Source organism: Limanda limanda, chromosome 13 (assembly GCF_963576545.1).
Source record: "Limanda limanda chromosome 13, fLimLim1.1, whole genome shotgun sequence".
Classification (NCBI taxonomy): domain Eukaryota; kingdom Metazoa; phylum Chordata; class Actinopteri; order Pleuronectiformes; family Pleuronectidae; genus Limanda; species Limanda limanda.
The window spans coordinates 9,258,608-9,278,962 of NC_083648.1; the positions used below are offsets into that span (position 1 = coordinate 9,258,608).

Below are 20,355 nucleotides of genomic sequence, written 5' to 3' on the forward strand. Positions count from 1 at the left end.
TAAAAGGGAGGGTTATAAAGACTGATTTAATTGGCTACCTTCACTCAGCAGAACAAGGGAGACCTCATTCTCTCCAAGCTTCTTCAGATGCAGGGGTGGGGTCACATTGAGATGAGGGAAAGACTTCAATCTTTCAACCATTTCTCCAAAAGTCAACTGTTCATTGACCTGAAAGCTGTCATGTGATTGCTTATTGTAGACATTAATCGATGAAGCATAACCATATGTCTCAAACAAAACATTTGTTAAATGTATTTTGAAAACAAAGCACTGAAATACTTAATAAGAGGCTTTCAAGTTTGTATTTATATGCATTTTTTCGTACAGTATAGAAAAAGAACTGCAACTAATTCATGGCTGATAACCATCTTTAAATCACATACAGAATAAAACAAAATAAATGTTTAATTTCAGTAGTTTAATGGAAAGTAAAAAGTTGATGGTACATACTTCTGACCGGTTGTCTTTTCACTACTAATCCAGAGACTATAGGTCTTAATGAAAGGAGGCAAGCTGAGCAGGATTTTCTCAATGTCAGTGGCTCTCTGTAATGAGGTCTCTCGCAAAATCTTTTCTGTGCAGTTTGGAATTTTCACCCCATCTAATAACAAATACAGAACATGAAATCAAGCAAAAAAATAACACCATTCACTACAAAAACACACATTTTCACAAAAGTAAATACAAATGCTTGTGCAAAGTTCATGCCAAACTATTCAAGACTTTTAAAAACTACAAATAAAGCTTTCAATAAACACGTTTTTTGAAGCCACCATGACCGATGCCTTGACCACTGAAATCTATTTAGGTCATCCTTGATCTAAGTGAATGTTTGTGCCAGATTTGACGACCTTCCCCTCAAACTGATCTTAAGATAATTAGGTTCAAGAAAAATCTAAACATACTTTGTGAAGCCAACGTGACCTTAGCCTTTGGCTACCAAAATTAAGTGAGTTAAATCATTGACTCAAAGTGAGTGTTTGTGCCAAGTGTCAAAGGATTCCTTGATGGTGTTCCAGAGATATCACCTTCACAATGCAAACATTTATTTGAGGAAATTCGCTCAAGGCATTCTTGAGATATCGCATTCATGAGAATGGGACGGACAAACAAAAACTAAATAGTTTGGTAGTATTATGATTTTTCATTTTTTTTAATGTTTTCACCCCGGACTGTTTGTTGTCAGCAGGATGAGGCACAAACCACATAACAGATTTCCACAAGACTTAATGAAAAGATAAAATGACCAATAAATGATGGCACTTGAGTGCTTTAAACTGTTTTATTATCACCAGTTTCCCAAGGAATAATGTATATATCTTGATGGAAAAGAAAAAGGGAGACTGATATCAATTATGTGTTGCTTGATTTGTTTGTTTTTCCAGTTTTACCTTTGATTCTCTGGAGAATGTATGCTCGTTCAAAGGCACCTGGCACTCCAGGCACTCTCACTGGTTCACAGAAACGGCTGCTGTCTTGAGATGTGAGAGAGACTTCTGCGTAGTTCTCAAAGTCTGATGTTTGTTGCTATTCAAATAGGAAAACACATTAGTGAATACTTGGGAATCAGATTCAGGACACATTGATGAATACAATCAAGTACAGTACAGTAACAACCAAATGCTCAGAATAATCTCAACCTCCACGATTGTATTAAGAGATATTGATATCTACACAAAATATATAAAGTTGCAATTATAAATTACAGAAGCCCAATTACCTCATACCCCACAATCATCATACCTGTGCTGTTGAGATGAGATGTGCCCAGCAGTACAATGAATTCTCAAAGACATGCACGTCCTTGATGACTTTCTCCTTTCGTTCTGAGCCAAGTTGGGGCAAAAGCTCTCTGAAGAGCACGTACAAGCCTTCAACTATTGAAATCTGCAGCAATGCAACAAGAATGTTTGAAGTAATCAGGATTACATTAAAAAATATTGACTTTAGGTACAAAACCAAGTATAATTTTGTTATTGCTAAAACAATACCGCCTCATATTGTTTACCTTTTGATTCCTTGTCATGCTTTCATTCCTGCTGAGTAGCTGATGCAAACTTTGGGCAAGAGGGTTACATCCAGTCAGTCTTCGGATGTAGCCAATCAATTTCTTTTGTATTTCTGAATGATGCTCTTTCTAAAAGTAAAGAAACAGATGCACTTAAAATCAGTGTGAAGAACATTGGAGAAGGAACCTACAAAATGAACCTTCTGTGTTGTGAGATAAGCCAACATTTCAGAATAGTTGGAATTAATTTAACAAAACGCACCTTGCCAAACCTAGAGCAACTTCCTGATTTGATTATCAGCTGTTTTTTATGGACTATTCAGGGTCAGCCAATAGCACTTGTTGTAGAAGGTGTGTGTGTGTGTACCAAAATAAGATCATCAACATCCATCTTGTTGGGGTTAGTGGTACAGGTCTGAACACACATGTCCTAAATGAGTCCCAAAATCTGGTTGCTTAGTCCACATTTGGAAGTGGTTTGTGACTGGTCCTTTTTTGCTGTTTGCACACATTTGTAAACTCAGACCGCATAAAAAAATGAAATAATTTACTCTTCGTGAACACAAATGTTGTAGTTGTGAGTTCTGATCCCAAACGGTCAAAGGACACATTCAAGATCTATTTGGATGTCAGGTGTGGACACACGTACTAAGACATGCAACTTGTGATCAGATCCCTCAGGATGGATGTTAATACCAAGTCTGAACAGAGCAAGCGTTACTTAAGTAAAGAGGGTCATGAGATAGAGAAACAATATAATATCAACACTGCTTATTGGAAAGGATGTGTCTCCCAATGCCTTAACTGTCCTGTTTGGTGTATGGCCTTTCCCACTTACTCTTTCCCCAGCTGATAAGGACTTGATAGCATTCACAACTCTGCTGGCCAGGAGGTTGATATTGCTAAAATGGAAATCCCCAGTCCCACCCACCTATACTCACTGGGTTAAGGAGGTGCTTTATTTTCTCAAACTAGAAAAAATTAGACTGACTTTGATTGGTAAGGCTGTTTCTTTTGAGAAGTCTTGGAATCCCTTTTTGTCTTATGTCAATAGCACAAGCTGTCGGATCGCTGTGAGCTAAGTAGTGCCTTGCTGAACTTTTATTTTTTTAGTATTGATCATATGTACCTATTTATTTATTCATTCATTTATTTTTAGTATTACTATGATATTGTTATTGTTATTATTATGTTTTATGTCATCTATTCTTTTCAATTCTTTATTTTTCAACTATATTTGCTCATCTGTTGGGGCTAGGTGCCGGAGGGAGGGGGATGGGGTTGTTGGTATCTGTTCTGTGGTATGTTTAAATTACATCTGTAATTGTTATTGATGGAACAGTATTGTGTGTTTGTTAATTATGTAAAAAATTCAATAAACAGATTGTTAAAAAATATAAATATATATCAACACTGCTTACAACAACGTAAAGTGAGGACAGGAACACACTGCTTCCTTTCTGGGTTTGCTGGACTGAAGGCACAACATCATTAATGAAGAACTCATCATTGAATGAAATATCATCATCTGTGTATAAAGAGAAGGCAACTGTTGACCCCTCAGAGATTCCACAGCTTTCCAGTTTGTCACATCCATCACGTTGACCTCTGCAAGTAAACAGAGATAGTGCCTGAGTACCAAGGACTTCACAGAAAAAAGAAACACTTCAATGGTTATGGAGGTAATTCTGAATTACTTGTATTGAAGGACGTGTGCTGGAATTCCACTTGCATTACCAACTTGAGTCTAAGACTGGTTATGGTGTCGCTTTTTAAGTTCACCATCACGTCGAAGTCTCCCTAAACAAATCAACAAAACATATTCAAAATACAGATTCAACTCCAACTATGTGTTAAAAAAGCTAAAAAGCTAACCAAATCTACTTTAAGTTAATAATTACATGTACACACACACTTGTTTACATCATCACCATGTCCTATTCTGGAGTGTTGATTACAACAGAAGTAATTTTCCATTTTTCAGAAAAAATATGGAACCTGTTGTATTTCTTTGTGTTTTTTTGGTTGTCCTCTCAGGCACCAGCCCATCTGGCACCAGTAATTATAACATTAAACTAAGCTATGGATACTGTTTGAGCTTGCTCGTGTTTCATTATTACATCACTTAGTAATTTCGTTAAGAATATCACTTAAAATTACTTGTATCACAAGCAAGACGCACCCTGAGCATGATGTGGCATCGGATAACCTCCTCTCCAGGTGTTTCGACAAACTCAACTTTGAGCGTCTTGGGAGCATATTTCAGGTTTTCCTTTGGTGTAAAAATGGCATAGATCATATCTCCACTTTGAATGTATCTCTCTTTCAGAGACCCTGTAAGAAGAGACAATAAAAAGTTTAGTGTTATGTATGCAATCATGATGAGTTTTCTCGTGGCCTGCACTGTGGTTCTACTTGTTTGATCCCAAATGACATAAAGAGACATCAGCTGAGTCGGTGGATGTGTATGTGTCTCAATATGTATCAAGTCAGCGAGAGAGAGAGAAAAATTGTGTGTATGTGCATGCGCAATGTAATATCACCATTAGCTCCAAAAACATTGTTAGCTTACCCTCAAGTTCTGGGACTGTCATACAGATGCTTCGCAATTCGGGTAGAGTAATCAACCCCTTATAGTGATCAGTTTGGCGTGTACGAGCGTGATCACTGTAACAGCTTCCACACTGTATGTATATACACAGAACTTAATAGAACGTTTTCAAACTGCTCAAAAGAACTTGAGGTACACCCCCCTGTCGCCAAGCAACTTCAACTGTAAAAGGGCTGCTCACACGTGTTGAAGAAAGAATCATCTGTCCAGGGCATCCCGTCAATTGTGTAGAGACAGACTCCTGTGGTGCTGCCCACGTTTTCAAGCTGACAGATCCTCAACATCAGATCTTCAACAGTGTTTTGAGCTGGATCCATATCTGGAAAAAAAAAAAAAAAAAAATTAAATTGTGCTTCTTTTATGAGACCTATTCAGGACTAGGCTTGGAAGCAGCTCTCTGCTCAAAATCACATAACAGATGTAAGCAAGCTGCGCCTATACTGTACACTGTAGATAAGTAAATAGAATTAACAAAATAAATAATGAAAATAATGAAAATGCATGACAAGGTTTGTTCCTCTTACCTGTAATACGTTTTGGTTGAGGACATTTAGGGTACTTGTACTGCAGGAAAAATGCCTCCCCTGATTTTTGCACAGATGCCACAGCTCGACCTCTGCGCTTTGAAGCTAGGGGTCTTTTAATGGAGTCTTTCAACGCCACAAAACGATTCTTTTCCACACGACTCAAACCTGTAAAAATAGATAAAATAAAGAGATAAAATTTCCCCCGCATCTTTCGAAAAGTCTTACACAGGTTACAGTATTTATCTTACACAGCTGTCTGAGGCATTCTTACATTTCCAACTATGTGTTTTCTTTCCTTGTTTGGGCCATATACATGTGATCTACATAAGTCTATTGCTGCAGCCAACCAAGGTTATTGTGTGCATGAGGTTTGACCTAAGTGCAGTGGTAATGATTATTAATATAATTTTGCCCGGCCCTAGAAGATACTGATGTTTACATAGCATCAATAGGTTTGCATATTTTCAATTGTTTGACAACTTTCACTTTCTAACCAAGCGTCATATGAAGCTGAAAACTTACCCCTTTCAACACTCTTACCTAAATTTTGTAGATCTTCATATGTCACACTATCCAGCAAATCTCTGACATCTTTTACACCCAGCTGAAGGAACTGATTGTAGTATGACTCGAGTCGGCCTTGCTTCAGTAGGTTGAATATTTTATCCATCTAAAAAAAGACATTGGGAGAATTAGAATTTATTTACTTTCAGTATGAAGTTAAATTACGGCAAATTAAATAAATATATACAGCCAATATCAGATAAATCGATATATTATAAAATTCCATCTACAATGCTGCCCTCACTAGAAACTGAAGATAATGCCAGTATCCAGTGGGATAAAAAATAATAATCACATAATGGAAAAACGTTTTATAAATATGATATAATTCATACTCTATGAACTACCAAGTGAGAAATGAAATGCGTTTGACTGGAACAGTCAATTCAGAGGGAGTATATTACTGAAGGACAACCAGCATTAATCAGCATCCCAGTATATCTGCCAGTGTTGAAAGGTGGCTTATATGGCTTATTTCAACTGCAACCTTCTGACAAAATGATCCCGTTATTAAGCAGCACATAGGATCACAGCGTGGCACAACTGTCTCTCAGTTATGAAAGATTGTCTCCACTGTTAAAAATGCGTCTAAAAACGTGACAACAAATTTCAAGCAAATTAAAATGGGGAGGGGATTTTGACTATCAGCATTACTTCAGATCACTTATTTTAAAGAAAGATAATGAGTTGTTTCTGCTAATGATGTGTTGTGTAAGAGAGTTATTGTTGCATCATATTTTTTGCTAATCATTTAAAGGAACACAATATTATGTATGCAGCCAGTAACCAAGCACAACAGCTGTGATCACTTAGATTCTGTTTACTCATTCTCTTACAGGGCACGGTTTATAAGGAAATGAAACCTATGAAAGTGAAACCCAACAGAATTAGTTATTGATGGAAACTGTAGAAAAGGAGTAATGGAAATTGTAGATTAAATGTCCACAGTGTAATACAGAGGTCTAAGTAAGGTTTGATAAGGCTTCATGTTCAATTAAGATACAGTTTTATACTGACTTTGACATAAGAATGCAGGGTTTCCCCCAGAAAACTTGCTAAGCCTGGTGGTAGGGCTGCTAGAAGGCACCCGCGGGGGGGGGGGGGGGGGGGGGGGGTTGAGGGTGATTTTGAGCTGGACACCATTGTTTCTTATACTCTAAACATGTTGCACTTTGTTTAATATGCACACCTAACTTTTTTATTTTGATAAGGGGTTAAATAGATACTTTGATATCTTTTTGAGTTGGACTGCTGACTTAACTTATAAGCACTCTTTTTTATTTATTTTTATCACGTTGGAGTTGCTAGTTTAAACCTACAGTTTTGCACTTTAATATTTGAGCCTTTGTTTACATTTTATTTTGTGCTGCATTATATGGTGACATACAGTTTGTTGTTGAAATAAATTAAACACAGAACTTTGTAGGGCTATTTGAGTCCTCATATTTGTGGAAAATGTATGAAATAAGAAGTACCCTATTTTTAAATAAATAAAACCTGCAGCCTAAATAGCTGCAGCCTAAACGTGTAACGGACTGGGTTTATGTTTATGTTCGGTTTTGACTTATGTTCAGTAAAACACTGTGTTGAAGGAGCGTTCTGATGTCCGAGGGTCAGTGAAGGCGTCTGGGTGGGACATGTGACTGTTTGGACCAATAGGATGGTTGCTTGGGGATCGGGGCTCAATGAGGAAGTGAAGTGTTGTTGATGTGCGCGAGTGACAAAAAAAACATGCGACGCTTAGCCTGGCGGGGGGGGAGTAAGGCCTGGCGGCCTGCCAGGCCTATACAGCACTGGGGGAAACCCTGGAATGAGAGGAATGACCCTTTAAAATGAATAAGCTTTCTATCTGACTTTTGAAGCACAGTTTTATTAGAATACTAATAAATTATAACAATAAAGTGAATTCTGATCTTAACAGTAAATTAAGCTTAATAAACGTATTCTTACTCCCTTAAATGAAAATGGATGACGAAGTAATTTCAGAACACACCTGTGGTTTTGTTTTCTCATCTGCCACCAACACAGCCTCCTTCTCAGCTGGTGGGAGCATCTTCTCCCTCGGCTGACCTGAAGCTGGGACCACTTTATGAGCCTTTCCATGGAAGCGTTCCTCGTGGACTCTCAGGTGAGCCGCACAGTACGACTGCGAGCAAACCAGGCAGGACTTCACAGCTTTGCTCTTTCCGCCCGTACAAACGCTGCATTTCACATCACCTGGTTTGGACAAAGTTTGGGCTGAAGCTTCAGATCCGCTTCGCTGAAACTGTTCCACCAGTGCAGTCAGAACGGTGTTCCTGCTCAGCAGAGGTCTGGGATTAAACAGCTGCCGGCACTGAGGGCAGCTGTACGGGCCCTTCTGCTTGGTCGTGTTCCAGTGACCATCAATACAGTCCAGACAATAGCTGTGTCCACAGGGGATCGTCACCGGGTCTTTCAAAACGTCCAGGCACACGCAACAACAGAACTGGTCGTGTTCCACGGAAACTGTTGCTGCTGCCATTTCCTCCACGCTCCAACAGAAAATGGAAATGGAATAAGATTTGCGGAGTTAACGGTTGTGTTGATCACAGCTTCTTAGGTTTTATCTGCTGCACCCTGACGCCTCCACAGCCTGCAAACCAGGGAATGGGCTGTCCCATAAACAGTATCTGATCTCAAAACAAAACAAAACAACTTATACTGAAATTGCACCAACAACATTTATACAAACATACACACAAAAAGCCTGTACGCCATTTTTCAGGACCAAAAGAGACATGGTGCAGAAACAAAGAGCGAGAGAGAGAGAGACATACAGCTTTTACTCCAAGAGAGAGTAATAATTAACTGTTGCATTACCTCAAATCAAAGGGTAGAAATATGAACTATAATCCACTGGAGAGGAGGATTTATAGGATGAATTTAATTATGAATGTATTGATAGAGATTAGTGGTTTTGGGCTGGACCAGCAGTGTTGCTTCTCCCTTCTCCTTTTAAGACATCATTTGTGAATTTATGTTTCGCATTGAAAGTCTGTTTATTATTCATATGTTTTATGTTTGTTTTTTCTACAAAATATTCGAAATAACTAAACAAATCAAATCCAATCTATAATGAATCACACATGTGCCAACAGCAATATGCAGCCACAGTGTAAGTAGCATCCAAACCATGACATTAACTTTAGCTAACATTAGCTTGAATGAGTTTCCAAACATTTTTTAAGTTTCTTTCAAAGGCTTTAAAAGAAACACAGTATTTTTAATTAGATTTTAAGATGATTGTGGCCTTGTTAACGTGGACTTTTCCTACAGCTAGCTAACATTTAATGTTAATGCTAAAAGACTGGCACCATTTAGCATAGCTAGCTTTGCTAACTGTGTCGGCTAGCTTAGCTAAAAAGCTAGCCTGGGACAGTTATACTAATGTTTATAAGTGTAATTTTTTCTTTCTAAGACAAGATGGCGGCAAAGTAGAAATTCCCTCATTAATCTGGTGTTGAGAAGAAGAAAATGATGGAGAATCACAGTTTAAATGGGATCTTTCTTCCTTCTTACCTTCATCCATCGAACAGGAAGCTGTGTAATGGCGCCTTCCCATCGTGAGGATTTCCCACCTGAAAAAAAATCAATTCAATCAGCAGGTCAACACTTCCTGGATCCACTTCGCAGTAAAAACCATTTGTTTTATATTGATTAAAATAAATTAATCCGAAAAATACATCATCACTACATGTGACAATTTGCCTCTGACTAACGTTCATAATTATAACTGGTACATTTTACATTCATTATCCAAGGTTTTCATCTTTTTTTAAATTATGTTCATGGCCGATTGTCTACATTCTTCAAGCTTTATTTACAGATAATTCTATTCACTGCAGATTTCACCTTAAGTTGATTAGAACATGCTCCGTACGTGACTTCAGAAAAGACAGTGACACCTGAATAAATGATGTTGAAGCAGGATTCCATTATGGTCTGTTTTTTAATTGAATTAATCAATGTTTTATTTTTATTGCACCACATTTCACATATTTATCACAGTAATAATCTATGTCAACACGTTCATTAAAATTGCCTCTGATAAAGCGCTGACAACAGGCCGTGGGTACAAAAGACATTTGGACGTATCAAAGTAGGAAAAGAACATGTGTCAATAAAAACTAAAACTCAAAATTGTTAGCTACACCTGCAGTTTTCCTACTCTCTCAATATCAATATCAATATGTCCTGTGAAACAGTATTTTTGTACTTTTCCCTGTTTTAACAACATATGTTTTTCCATCACATACTTGGACACAACAATTACAAGAAGTGAAACCAAACCTTTCCTTAAACTGAAACCTTTGCCCTAAAAACAAGTTTTCAATTCATGTCTGATAGAAAAAAAATTAAATAAATAACAGGTACACCTGAGAAATTATTCCATTTCTTTTCCCCCACTTTTACCAAGTATGCAAATCAACATCAACACATCATGCTTCCATATATGTATGTTATTAAAGACAACACTAAACACTTTCTCTTTGGTCTTGTTGACTTCATGTTGACACTCTTGAAGGAGGAGCTGGCTGGTGAAACCTGTTGATAACAGTCTCTGTCTGTGGCTCCTCCACACTCGCTGGTTGACTTCTGGCGCCTCCGAGTGGTCTTTTGGGGAAAGTAAAGATTTTTCCCTCTAACTGTACAGATGCCGGCTGAATGGCTGCTCTGATCTGTCCTTGTTCACAATTGCTTTCTGAATGACTTGAGGAGAGAGCTGTCAAATGATGCTTACCAAGGGTGATTCCCTTCTCCAGATTACTGATTTTATATCTATCAATTCGACTGTTGCTCTTTCTGTCGCCGTTTCTTGCCGGACGGCTCCCAGTTTCAGACATGACTGAAGAATAAAAACTCCCAGCAGTCCTCTCCCTTCTCTCTTCATCATCTGCTGACACTACACCACCCCCACAGGTACTTTTCCTTTGCCCATTTGAAGTCTCTGATTTCCCCCATGTTGACCGGGCCTGGTCAGTCCTGCTGTTGTGGTGACTGTCTGCATCACTCACATGGCTGAGTGCTGGAATGTGTGAGGGGGTAACACTGATGTGTCTTGAGCTGCTCTTCCTCTCCTTCTGTGGTAAATCATCTTCTCTGCTCAGGCTGCGATGGGATGGAAGTTGGGCTTCATGCACAGGGGAGTTCCTCTCAGCTTTTATTCTGAAACTAGGACTAGAAGTCGGGGGCCGGCAGTGGACACCAGCACTGTGCTGCTCTGGAGAAAGATGGGGGTGGTGGTCGCTCCTAATTGTTGTCATGTCGCTGGTGAAGTGACTGTGCTTGGAAGTCGTGAGTTTGTGGCAGATAGCAGGCCTGCTTGACACATTGGAGGCTAATGAGCTTCCATGAGTCCTGGATGCAGAAGTCTTGGTGGGAGGAGGTCCGGCTGGGGGCCTGGGCTGGCACAGTGAGGCAGGTGGATGTGGTCTCGGGACTGATGCAGAGTGGAAAGCCTGTAGAGTCTCATCAGAGGCCTTATGTCCTGTTGACCGTCTGGAGGAGAGGAATCAGATTGGAAATTAGAGTTATTCATTTGCTTGGGCTGATTAAACCGGCCTTTTCCAGGCTTTCATTCTAATTTTGTTTTTGGTTAGGCCTGCATGAATTCCCTTCCTTTTTATTTCATTCGAATGAATTTAGAGGTTGTATTCAATTTGTTTTAAACTGCTTTTTCTCTGCTATGCTCTAAAAAGACTAACGCCCCTAAAAAGATCTGAACTTTGAAAACAAAATAGTTTGGGTTTTCCTCTGTACTTATGAAATAAAAAGCATCTCTTAAATCAAGCTATTTGTCTGCTGCTGACTTAGAAAAGGTTATTCATGCCTTAATTTGATCCTGACCTAAATCATGCGTACATCTGTGATCTGCTGAGCTGATACGTACAAATGAGCACACTTGGGTCAGTAGAAGAAGCTATTCTAACAGTTCTGACTTATTTGCACGCAAAACTGTGTATTTAGTGTTATCTTCACAAGTTAAACAAGAGCTAGAAATGTTGCTATTTAAAGTGCTTTTTCATGGACCTTTTTGATTGTATTTCCTGGATAATCTTTTATTTATCCTTTTAATGTGAATTAGTTTTTTACTGATATGGTTACATTGTCAAAGACTATGTAAACGTGTAAGAAAGGTGCTTACAAGTTTTTCTTATTAAACTGAGCCTTTTCTGAGCGGTGGCTAACAACAAAACCTACAAACCTGAACCTGGTTTTCAGTTCCTTCACAGGGAGAGAGGGCGAGGCCGGGGATGAAGCGCCAAGTGAAGAGGGGAAAAGCTCCAAGTCCATTTGGATTTCACCTCTTAACTCTCTCAACTCTGCACACACACACACACACACACACATACACACACAACATGGCAAGAGGGTGAGTAAAACAGCATTCATTTTACATCTGTAAATCTATTTGCTTATCAACATGTTAAACACTACTGTGCCACCAGATGGCAGCAAACAACAACATGTCATTATCTGGACTCACCTGTGAGTGAAGGTTCTGATTTCCCGAATTCACTTTTACTCCTGACTTTTTGTTTAATATTTTTCTGCAAGACACAGGGACAGAGAAAGAGTTAATGTTAATAAGGAGTGAATGGGGTCAATGTTTTAAACATGTTCGCGAGACACATAAATAGCGAATAAGTAAAAATTATAAAAATAACAGTGGAAGAAAGAGGAAAGGAATGTTTGGTTTGTGTGTGTGTGCGTGTGTGTGTGTGTGTGTGTGCGTGTGTGTGTGTGTGTGTGTGTGTGTGACCACTAAACGATTGAGCAGCAGTGTTCCATCATAATTTGGCCTAAAAAATCTACATCCAGAGCAACGAAAACCATAGCTCACTCTCTTGCTCTCTTTCTTTTTTGTCTCTCTCTGTGTGTGTGTGTGTGTGTGTGTGTGTGTGTGTGTGTCCATCGCTTGAAAAACCAAAGACCTGATTGTAAAGTCAGTCTCACATGTGTGTTGATTGTGAATAACTGCCAGCCTCCTCTCCTCATTTTACACTTGCATAAATGCTAAGAGAGTCTTTATAGCAACTGCAGACTGAATAATACATTACACAAACCAACACACACAAGCATGTGCGCGCACACACACACACACACACTCACACACCCATGCACACGCCTGTAGGCCTGTAGACTGACAAAATATATATTTTTGGTCTATTTTCCCGATGGGATTCAAACCCAAACCTCCTGGTGCTGTCTTTCTGAGCAGCAGTTGAAGTATGTGTGGTGTCTCTGACAGCAAAGTGACTGAAATCCCAAACAGCTGTAAAACACACTCTCTCTCTCTCACACACACACACACGCGCATACACATACATACATACACAAAATGGAAATAGGCTTTGTGGTCCATGTGGGATTTGAATCCATTACCAAGGCACTGACTTGCTGATATTTTAGGAAAGATTGTATGTTCCTGTCATTTCTCCCTTACATTCTTAGATTCTTAAACCAGAATCCACCCACGACACAGCGTACACACACAGAACTTCCCCCTTCAGCTCATGCAAAACCAGAAACAGAAGAACACGGATTGCCACTACTGCTACAAAATCCATCTGAAACTGGCTGCTGGTGGTGGAGGCCATGTTTTTATCATCTTAGGTTAAAATCTTCTGTTGTATCCTGGGAACATGCTTGCTCTAGGCTGGTTTCCTCACATGGATATGCAAGTTGCAACAGCTCGATTATTGAAGATTATAGGTCGACATCTGCGGCGTCTGGTGTAAAGGTCGGTATAATGAAGTTACCTGGGAGATGCAGTGTCTCTAGACCAGCAAAAGCTAAACGATATCACAATGTTGGAATAATACAGTAAAAATGAGAGCAAGAATATCATAATAGAAATACAATGGCACTCAATAGAGCCCACACCTCTGCCAACTCCCAACAGTCCTTTTAAATTTAATCAAGCCGCACTAAATAAAACCCACTTATAGATATCAGTTCCCTAAATGTGCCTGGTTTCCTTTTTCATTGAGACACATGAATTATTCACTGAAAATGTTTAAAATCTCGCAAAAAAATTCCTGGATCCTTCCCTTATTGTGTAATCTTTCTTACAAACAAACAAACCAACCAACAGATAAATGGACAGAGGTAAAAACAAAACCACGTAATAAGGCCACCATAACTTTGGCGGTACAGGTTTTCTGAATAGTTTCCAGATGGTTTTACATTCAATGGGCACTATAAACACTCCTTAACTACCATAGTTGTCAAGACTTGGTTTAATAAGTCTTGTTGTCTAAGAAACAATGAGTCATCACTGTTGTTTTCAGAAACAGTTGCTGTTACGTGACGCACTAAAAAGACAATTTGATCGTATAAAAAATAGATAATTTAACTTCATGCAATAACACAACATCGATAGCAATCTGTGATCTAACACGATGGGGGTGGATGAGAAGCTGCTGGCGCTCATCAGACACGGCATTTATCTCCATTCAATCAGGTGCCTTGTTTACAGCTCACTGACAAACACCGACAGAATTATTTTAGACCTTTAACACATTTTCTTCTCATTTCCAGTTAATTACCAGCACAGACAATACAAAACGATCCGGCTAATCGTGACAGGCCTTGGAAAACACAAACCAGATGTTCACAATCATGCTCTGAGATTTGAGTTGGAAAAGTTCAAACCTCTTCCTGCTTGGCTCTTCACATGTGTGAAATCTTCACGTTTGGACCAGACACCAGATTCCTTTTCTCCTTCCAACACTTTCACGCGCTGAGAATTTGAATCAGGTTCTTTGACTAAAGGAATATTTTTGACATTTTTGTTTGGTAACTAAAGCAAAAAATCAAGTAAGAACGAGAATGCCTCTTGTTTGACTTGTTTTTTGCAGTAGAAAAAGAAAAAAGGTAAGAAAAGTGAGAATTGCAAAAACCACTATTTTAATGCTCACTAGCTCCTCTACAGCTTCCACTTCCTGTATCAAAGTCTCAGCAGGTGTGGCTTAATGAAGCCTTGAACTGGGGACAATACATAAATGAACATATTTATTAACAATAAGACGTTTTTTTGGATTAGAAAAAAAATTATTATTTTGCTTATGGTATAAAATCCCGATGACGTATTCTAGCAACATCATCTGTGCTGCTTGGTTCATCTTCATGTACTTCTGCCTGCTTCCAGACAGTCACACACATGTGGGAGAACTCCACACTTCACATCTGCTCTGCAGAAAAGTCTGACATCTGGCCTGGAACTATCTCCCTCCCTGTTTCTTTCATAACGCCAAACACGCATGACAGTGTAACCAGATTGAAGGCACGCATGCATGTGTGTGTCTACATGTATGTATATGTATGCAGTTACCCAGTTAAGTGACTGGAAGGAGACTGATCTTACTCAGCACTGCAAAGCTCTTGGCCAGACAGATGGAAAAACAAGCTTTTAGACTGAGCCCTTGCAGGCCTCAAGTGTGTGTGTGCAAGTTTGTCTTTGTGTTTTTGTGTGCGTGTGTGTTTTTGTGTGTGTGTGTGTGTGTGTGTGTGTGTGTGTGTGTGTGTGTGTGTGTGTGTGTGTGTGTGTCTGCTACATGTGGGAGTCCAGGGAGTGATTCAAACTTTAGAGTTTAAAGTTTTAATTTGTGGAAAGGAGTGCCCCTGGTTGAGGAAATCAATACATCTTTAATGGAAATAATCACCATAGTAATACAGTCAGTGTCTCCCATTAGGAATGTAGACTGTGGCGACCCGCCATATTCTAATTTGGCCTGCCACAGTTTCATAACAAACCCAAAAAATGTACACTTTCCTTGTAAGATCAGTCAGCTGCACTATTTGCCTCATGCTCACTTGGTCTCTCCTTCTCACACACTTGCACTACTGTTCATAAAGTTTTTACTGTCCACGCAGACAGCCACACCTCAGTTTCAGCTGCAGCTGTGTGTGTAGCTGCCAGTGGCATTCAATGCAGTTCTCTCACCACAACTTCTACTCTCTGGTCTGTTACCTGTCGCTCTTGCTCTGTTGCACATGAGAATGAAAGGTGTGTGCGATCAGCTGCAACCGCAATACTGCCAGAGACTGAATAAATTCTGTAGGACACTCAGTAATGATTTTATATTTACGTATAAATTAATCATTTAGCAAATTGCATCAAACTAATAAAACTGGATAAACATTGATCAAATCCTAAAACTGTGCCACAGTTAGTAAAATTTCACAGTAAAATTGCAAGGGAATCAGAGATGTCTGAAGAATGATCATAATGTACATATAGTGGAATATGAATAGGCTGTAGAATTACAAGGTCAAGGATAGCTTCATAAATCAGGATCCTTTCAAGGTTGTAATTCTGAAATGAATCGTCTAACAACAGCACATCAGTCAGTTCTTTGACTGCGGCCTGGTTTCCTATAAATACTTTTAGAATTTTTATCACTTATTGTTCTGGCAGCTGAAAGATAAAGATGAATTTAGTTTCCCATCATGTTCGTCTTACCTTCAAATCCTGCACCAGTCTCTTCAACACTTCACATTCCTCCATTAGCACAGACCTACACAGACAGACAGAGACATAGATAAAAAGAAAAATAGTGCTGACGTGTATCATCAGCACAGTTGCTTCTCATTAAATAAACAGCTGAGGCCAAAATTAAAAACTGCGTCAAAGGGGAAACTATGTGTTTCATTGTCACAAACCCTAAAGCACTAACCATCACTGAATGAGGTAACACAATAAAACAATAACAACATATCTGTCCTGCATAATTACACCACATTTGCGAAAGGTGTCACCAACCCAACCAGGACTTAAATGATTAAGATAGCTTAACATTTATTAAACAAATTAAACTTATGTTATGAACAGTTTTATGTATATATATTTATAAGCAGAAAGGCACAGACCTGATGTCTGTCCAGAGTAAAGCCTCTGTGGTTTTCTTTCTGTTCCGAGGAAACAGTGTCCTATCTTTCTTTTCCATCCCTCTCTCCCCAATTTCCCCTGTCTCTAGTTACATAACCATAGACTTTATTCAGTACTTTTAAATGAAAAAGAATTTGCACGCTCATGTCCTGTCTGGGATCCATTTTCTGACAATGGGGCCTTTTGTTCTGGTTCCTCAGGAAATGGTCGATGGTCGAGGGAGAAAGAGAAAGAGAGTGAGAGAGAGAGAGAGAGAGAGAGCGAGAGAGAGAGAGAGAGAGAGAGAGAGAGAGAGAGAGAGAGAGAGAGAGGCTCCAGCGACTGCCCTGCCCCGTGGGCCTCAAAGAAAGGGACGTAGAGGAAGGGAAGTAGGGATGGAGTGTAATGGAGGGCACAGAGGAGAGCTGGGGGGGAGGAGGGGAAAGGAGAGGGCTCAGATGGGACTCACTTACTGAGCACATGTGAATGTCATTTATGAAAAACTCATATCACAAAGAAAAAGATACAGTAAACACAAGTGATGTGTGTCTTTTCATTAGTGTTGCAAATCAAAGAAGTCCATAATGTTCATTTAGTTACGTGATGTTTACTGGCGTCTGTCTGGATCCTCTAACCCAGTGGTTCCTAACCTACGGGCTGGGACCATGGACTGTATATGAAGATGGACGACATGACAGCTCCCATAAAAGTGAAGCCAAAGTGTTTTGGACCCGCTGCTGTGTGCTACTTACCTGAGGCGGTCCACCACTCGGTCAATGTCAGTGACGTTCAGCTTGTCTCTCACTGCCTCTATCTCGTCCTCAGCGCTGGACTGGACTGAACAGCAGGAGCTGGGTCTGAGGGAGAAGAGGGGATTTCAAGAGATTTTCTACACGATGAGAATCACTGTATCACATCAGTAAAGTCTTTTTAAGCGAGTGTGACAAACCTGCTTCCCTTCTCAGTATCTCCAGGGCTCATACAGTCACTGAAACGTCTGTCGAGGTGACCAAGGGCGTAGTTTACAGTCTCAGGTCTGTACCGAAACAGGAGCTCCTCGCCGTCTCTATAGCAACGACAGCACGGACAGAGATGAAACCTCAATCCGTTAACTTTATCTGCTCTTTCTCTGTGTGCTGAAGAATGTGCATGACCTGAGAGTGTTGCCATCTTGAAACTTGATGTTTTACTGTAGATAATTCAAATCTATTTTTATTGCCGTACATACATTTTATTGGTTTAATTATTTCACGTTTATGATCTCTTTTTTTCATTTGAAACAGTCTGTAGTTTTGTCTTTTTATCAGCTTGTCTTTCACTTGTAAAGCACTAAATTGAGTAGCTGAACCGAGTCTGAATAAAAGTCCCACTGTTGCTCTATGCAGGTTGATCTGTTGGTGCTTTAAGCTGAATAAAAGCTATTCAACATGTGTATTTACAAGATTCCATGGGTAGAAAGTAAAGACATGAATTTTCAGAATGATCTCTGATGATGGGAGAAAAAGAAACCAACTCCTGGTGCAGGCAGCTGCTTCTGCTTCATTTCATAGCCTTTGACTGAGGGGAAATGCCTTCTCCCCAGCTGCTCAGACAATGACATTAAGGTGTGGGTGGATGGCTGGGGCATCATGGCCACACAGGAGGAGGCCAATAAGATAAATCAGTTGACTTTTACAAGGTACACACCCACACCCTCAAACAAATGATTCAAATCACAGGAGAAATGTGTGTGGGTCCTAATGTCGTCCTCCTCGGCACTCGACTGCTTCTGTTTATGTGAATCCAAACAGATAAGTTGCATTAGGTCTTTGCTGCAAATCCAGTTCAGTGACGTTGGTTTGCAGGTCTGATGAATTAGGTTAAATAATAATTTCTCTGCTGATGCTTTGGAAATACTTTCTCAAATTGTCATGCCAACAAGGCATAATAAACTCAAATAAAAGGATAGACAAACTTGGTTGAGGAGCAATATTAAGTGAAAGTGCGATTAAAGTGTCAACAGTCTTAGCCCTGATATACACGTGGGACTTAGCCTAATTAATCGTGCGATCAAAGGCCTGAAACACACAGTTACACACAGTTACACACACACACACACACACACACACACACACACACACACACACACACACACACACACACACACACACACACACACACACACACACACACACACACACACACACACACACACACACACACACAGTACCATGCCTCAAAATCAACAAGTATACTAAAGCCAACTTCAAAGAGCAAAAGCGGTTTGTGCTGGCGCTGCCTTGTGCGGCACCAATACTTTTCTGGCGTTGTTCCCATGCAGCCAATAACAAAGGGCTACATTTCTCCCTCTGAATGGCACTTATCATAATCCATTTACATCCGAGCCGCAGCACTTTACAACAGTGACTTGTGATGTGTGAGCGGATCCGGCTTCGGTCCGTGTCTTGCTCAGTGGCACTTTAATAAGTCACGGTGCCTCAGTGGCCTCATGGTGACTTGATGGTCAACTTAAACATCAGGCCGTGCTGCTGTCCCTCTGAACAGAGCTGCCACAACAAGCACCAGGGTCACGGTTTATATTCCAAAATTCTTCTTATTGTGCAGGAGATTAAAATGAGGGAATATATTTGTCAGCGTTTGTTACCTACGCCCAGGTTTTAATCTGCGTTTGCTGTCTGTCTGTGAGTTTGCAGGATTACGTAAAAAATACAGAACTTGGTGGAAAGATGTGGTATGAGTCAGGATAGAATCTATTTCATTTTAACTAAAATTTTTGCAACATTTTCATTAATTTCTGAGAGAATATCTCATGAATCATGATGACGTTTATGTTATTTAATGTCTTTATACTCTGTGTATTGTCCATCTTTTGTGTTCAGCTGAGGTTTGTCTGGCTACCGTTGTCTGAAATACAAATGATCCCACTGGGACAATAGACAGGTCATTGAATTTTTTAAGTCAACCTGGCACAAACCTGTTAACACACACACACACACAAAGACAAAACCCCACATCGCCGAAGAGTCTCCTGCTGCCTTCAGCTTAAAACCACATCATATATGGACACAGACAAAATCACAATAAAAAGGAAGGCGACAAATTGACAAGCAATAAATGGTTTGTCACAAAAACGGAGAACAGTCCATCTGTGCTTTTCATAAAAGGCCTCAGTGAAACCAGAGAGGTGTCATGGGGCAACATTCCTGGCAGCAGCGAGCCAGTTGCTGGGATAGTTACCAGCTCACACGACTGCACACACTCACACACACACTCACACACACACACATTGTGACACATCGTTTAGGCCATTAAACTGTAATGTGAGGGTGTGTTGGGCAAGGCAGTTTTACTAACTGATATTATCCTGCCAAAAGTTTTTACGACATTCTTCCGGATATTTTAACACAAGTCATTAAATTAGAAATTGCTACAAGCTCATCTCTGATCTGAGTTGTGTGATTAGCTGCAGCAATTAGAAAGTTTTATTACCACACTTCTTATACCTGACGGGCGACACACAAAGTACCAGGCTTCCCAAATGTAAGGTTTAAACATGCCTTCAATCCAATCAAGCTCTGAAATCTAGTATTTGTTGGCGTGGAATGCATGGATGTCTCCCTCCTATAATTGTCTTATTGTTCCACTGTTCCCAAATTAGTTTGCAGCATTTCTACACGAAAACCTCCCTTTGTTCCACTGGTTTCCCATCCCATTCGTTACTGACAAGGGAACACAATATAGTATTTTATGG

The 20,355-nt window shown here is 39.8% G+C and overlaps 1 protein-coding gene and 1 long non-coding RNA gene across 2 annotated transcripts in view; both read right to left on the bottom strand.

The window, feature by feature from the left end:
• The window catches only part of LOC133018492 (uncharacterized), a 36,604-nt gene extending 28,322 nt beyond the window's left edge, over nucleotides 1–8,282 (bottom strand). Inside the window, exon 1 of the mRNA XM_061084862.1 lies at nucleotides 7,704–8,282. Coding sequence (XP_060940845.1) covers nucleotides 7,704–8,213 — 510 coding nt within the window. The 5' untranslated portion in view covers nucleotides 8,214–8,282. The remainder of the gene's footprint in view (nucleotides 1–7,703) is intronic.
• LOC133018494 (uncharacterized) lies at nucleotides 45–5,210 on the bottom strand. Its single transcript, XR_009682813.1, has 10 exons — nucleotides 5,144–5,210; nucleotides 4,801–4,938; nucleotides 4,191–4,342; nucleotides 3,706–3,808; nucleotides 3,430–3,616; nucleotides 2,009–2,137; nucleotides 1,744–1,887; nucleotides 1,392–1,527; nucleotides 451–601; nucleotides 45–175 (listed from the first exon to the last, which is right to left on the bottom strand). It is a non-coding gene; the product is annotated as an uncharacterized LOC133018494 (long non-coding RNA).
• Nucleotides 8,283–20,355: the final 12,073 nt, after the last annotated feature.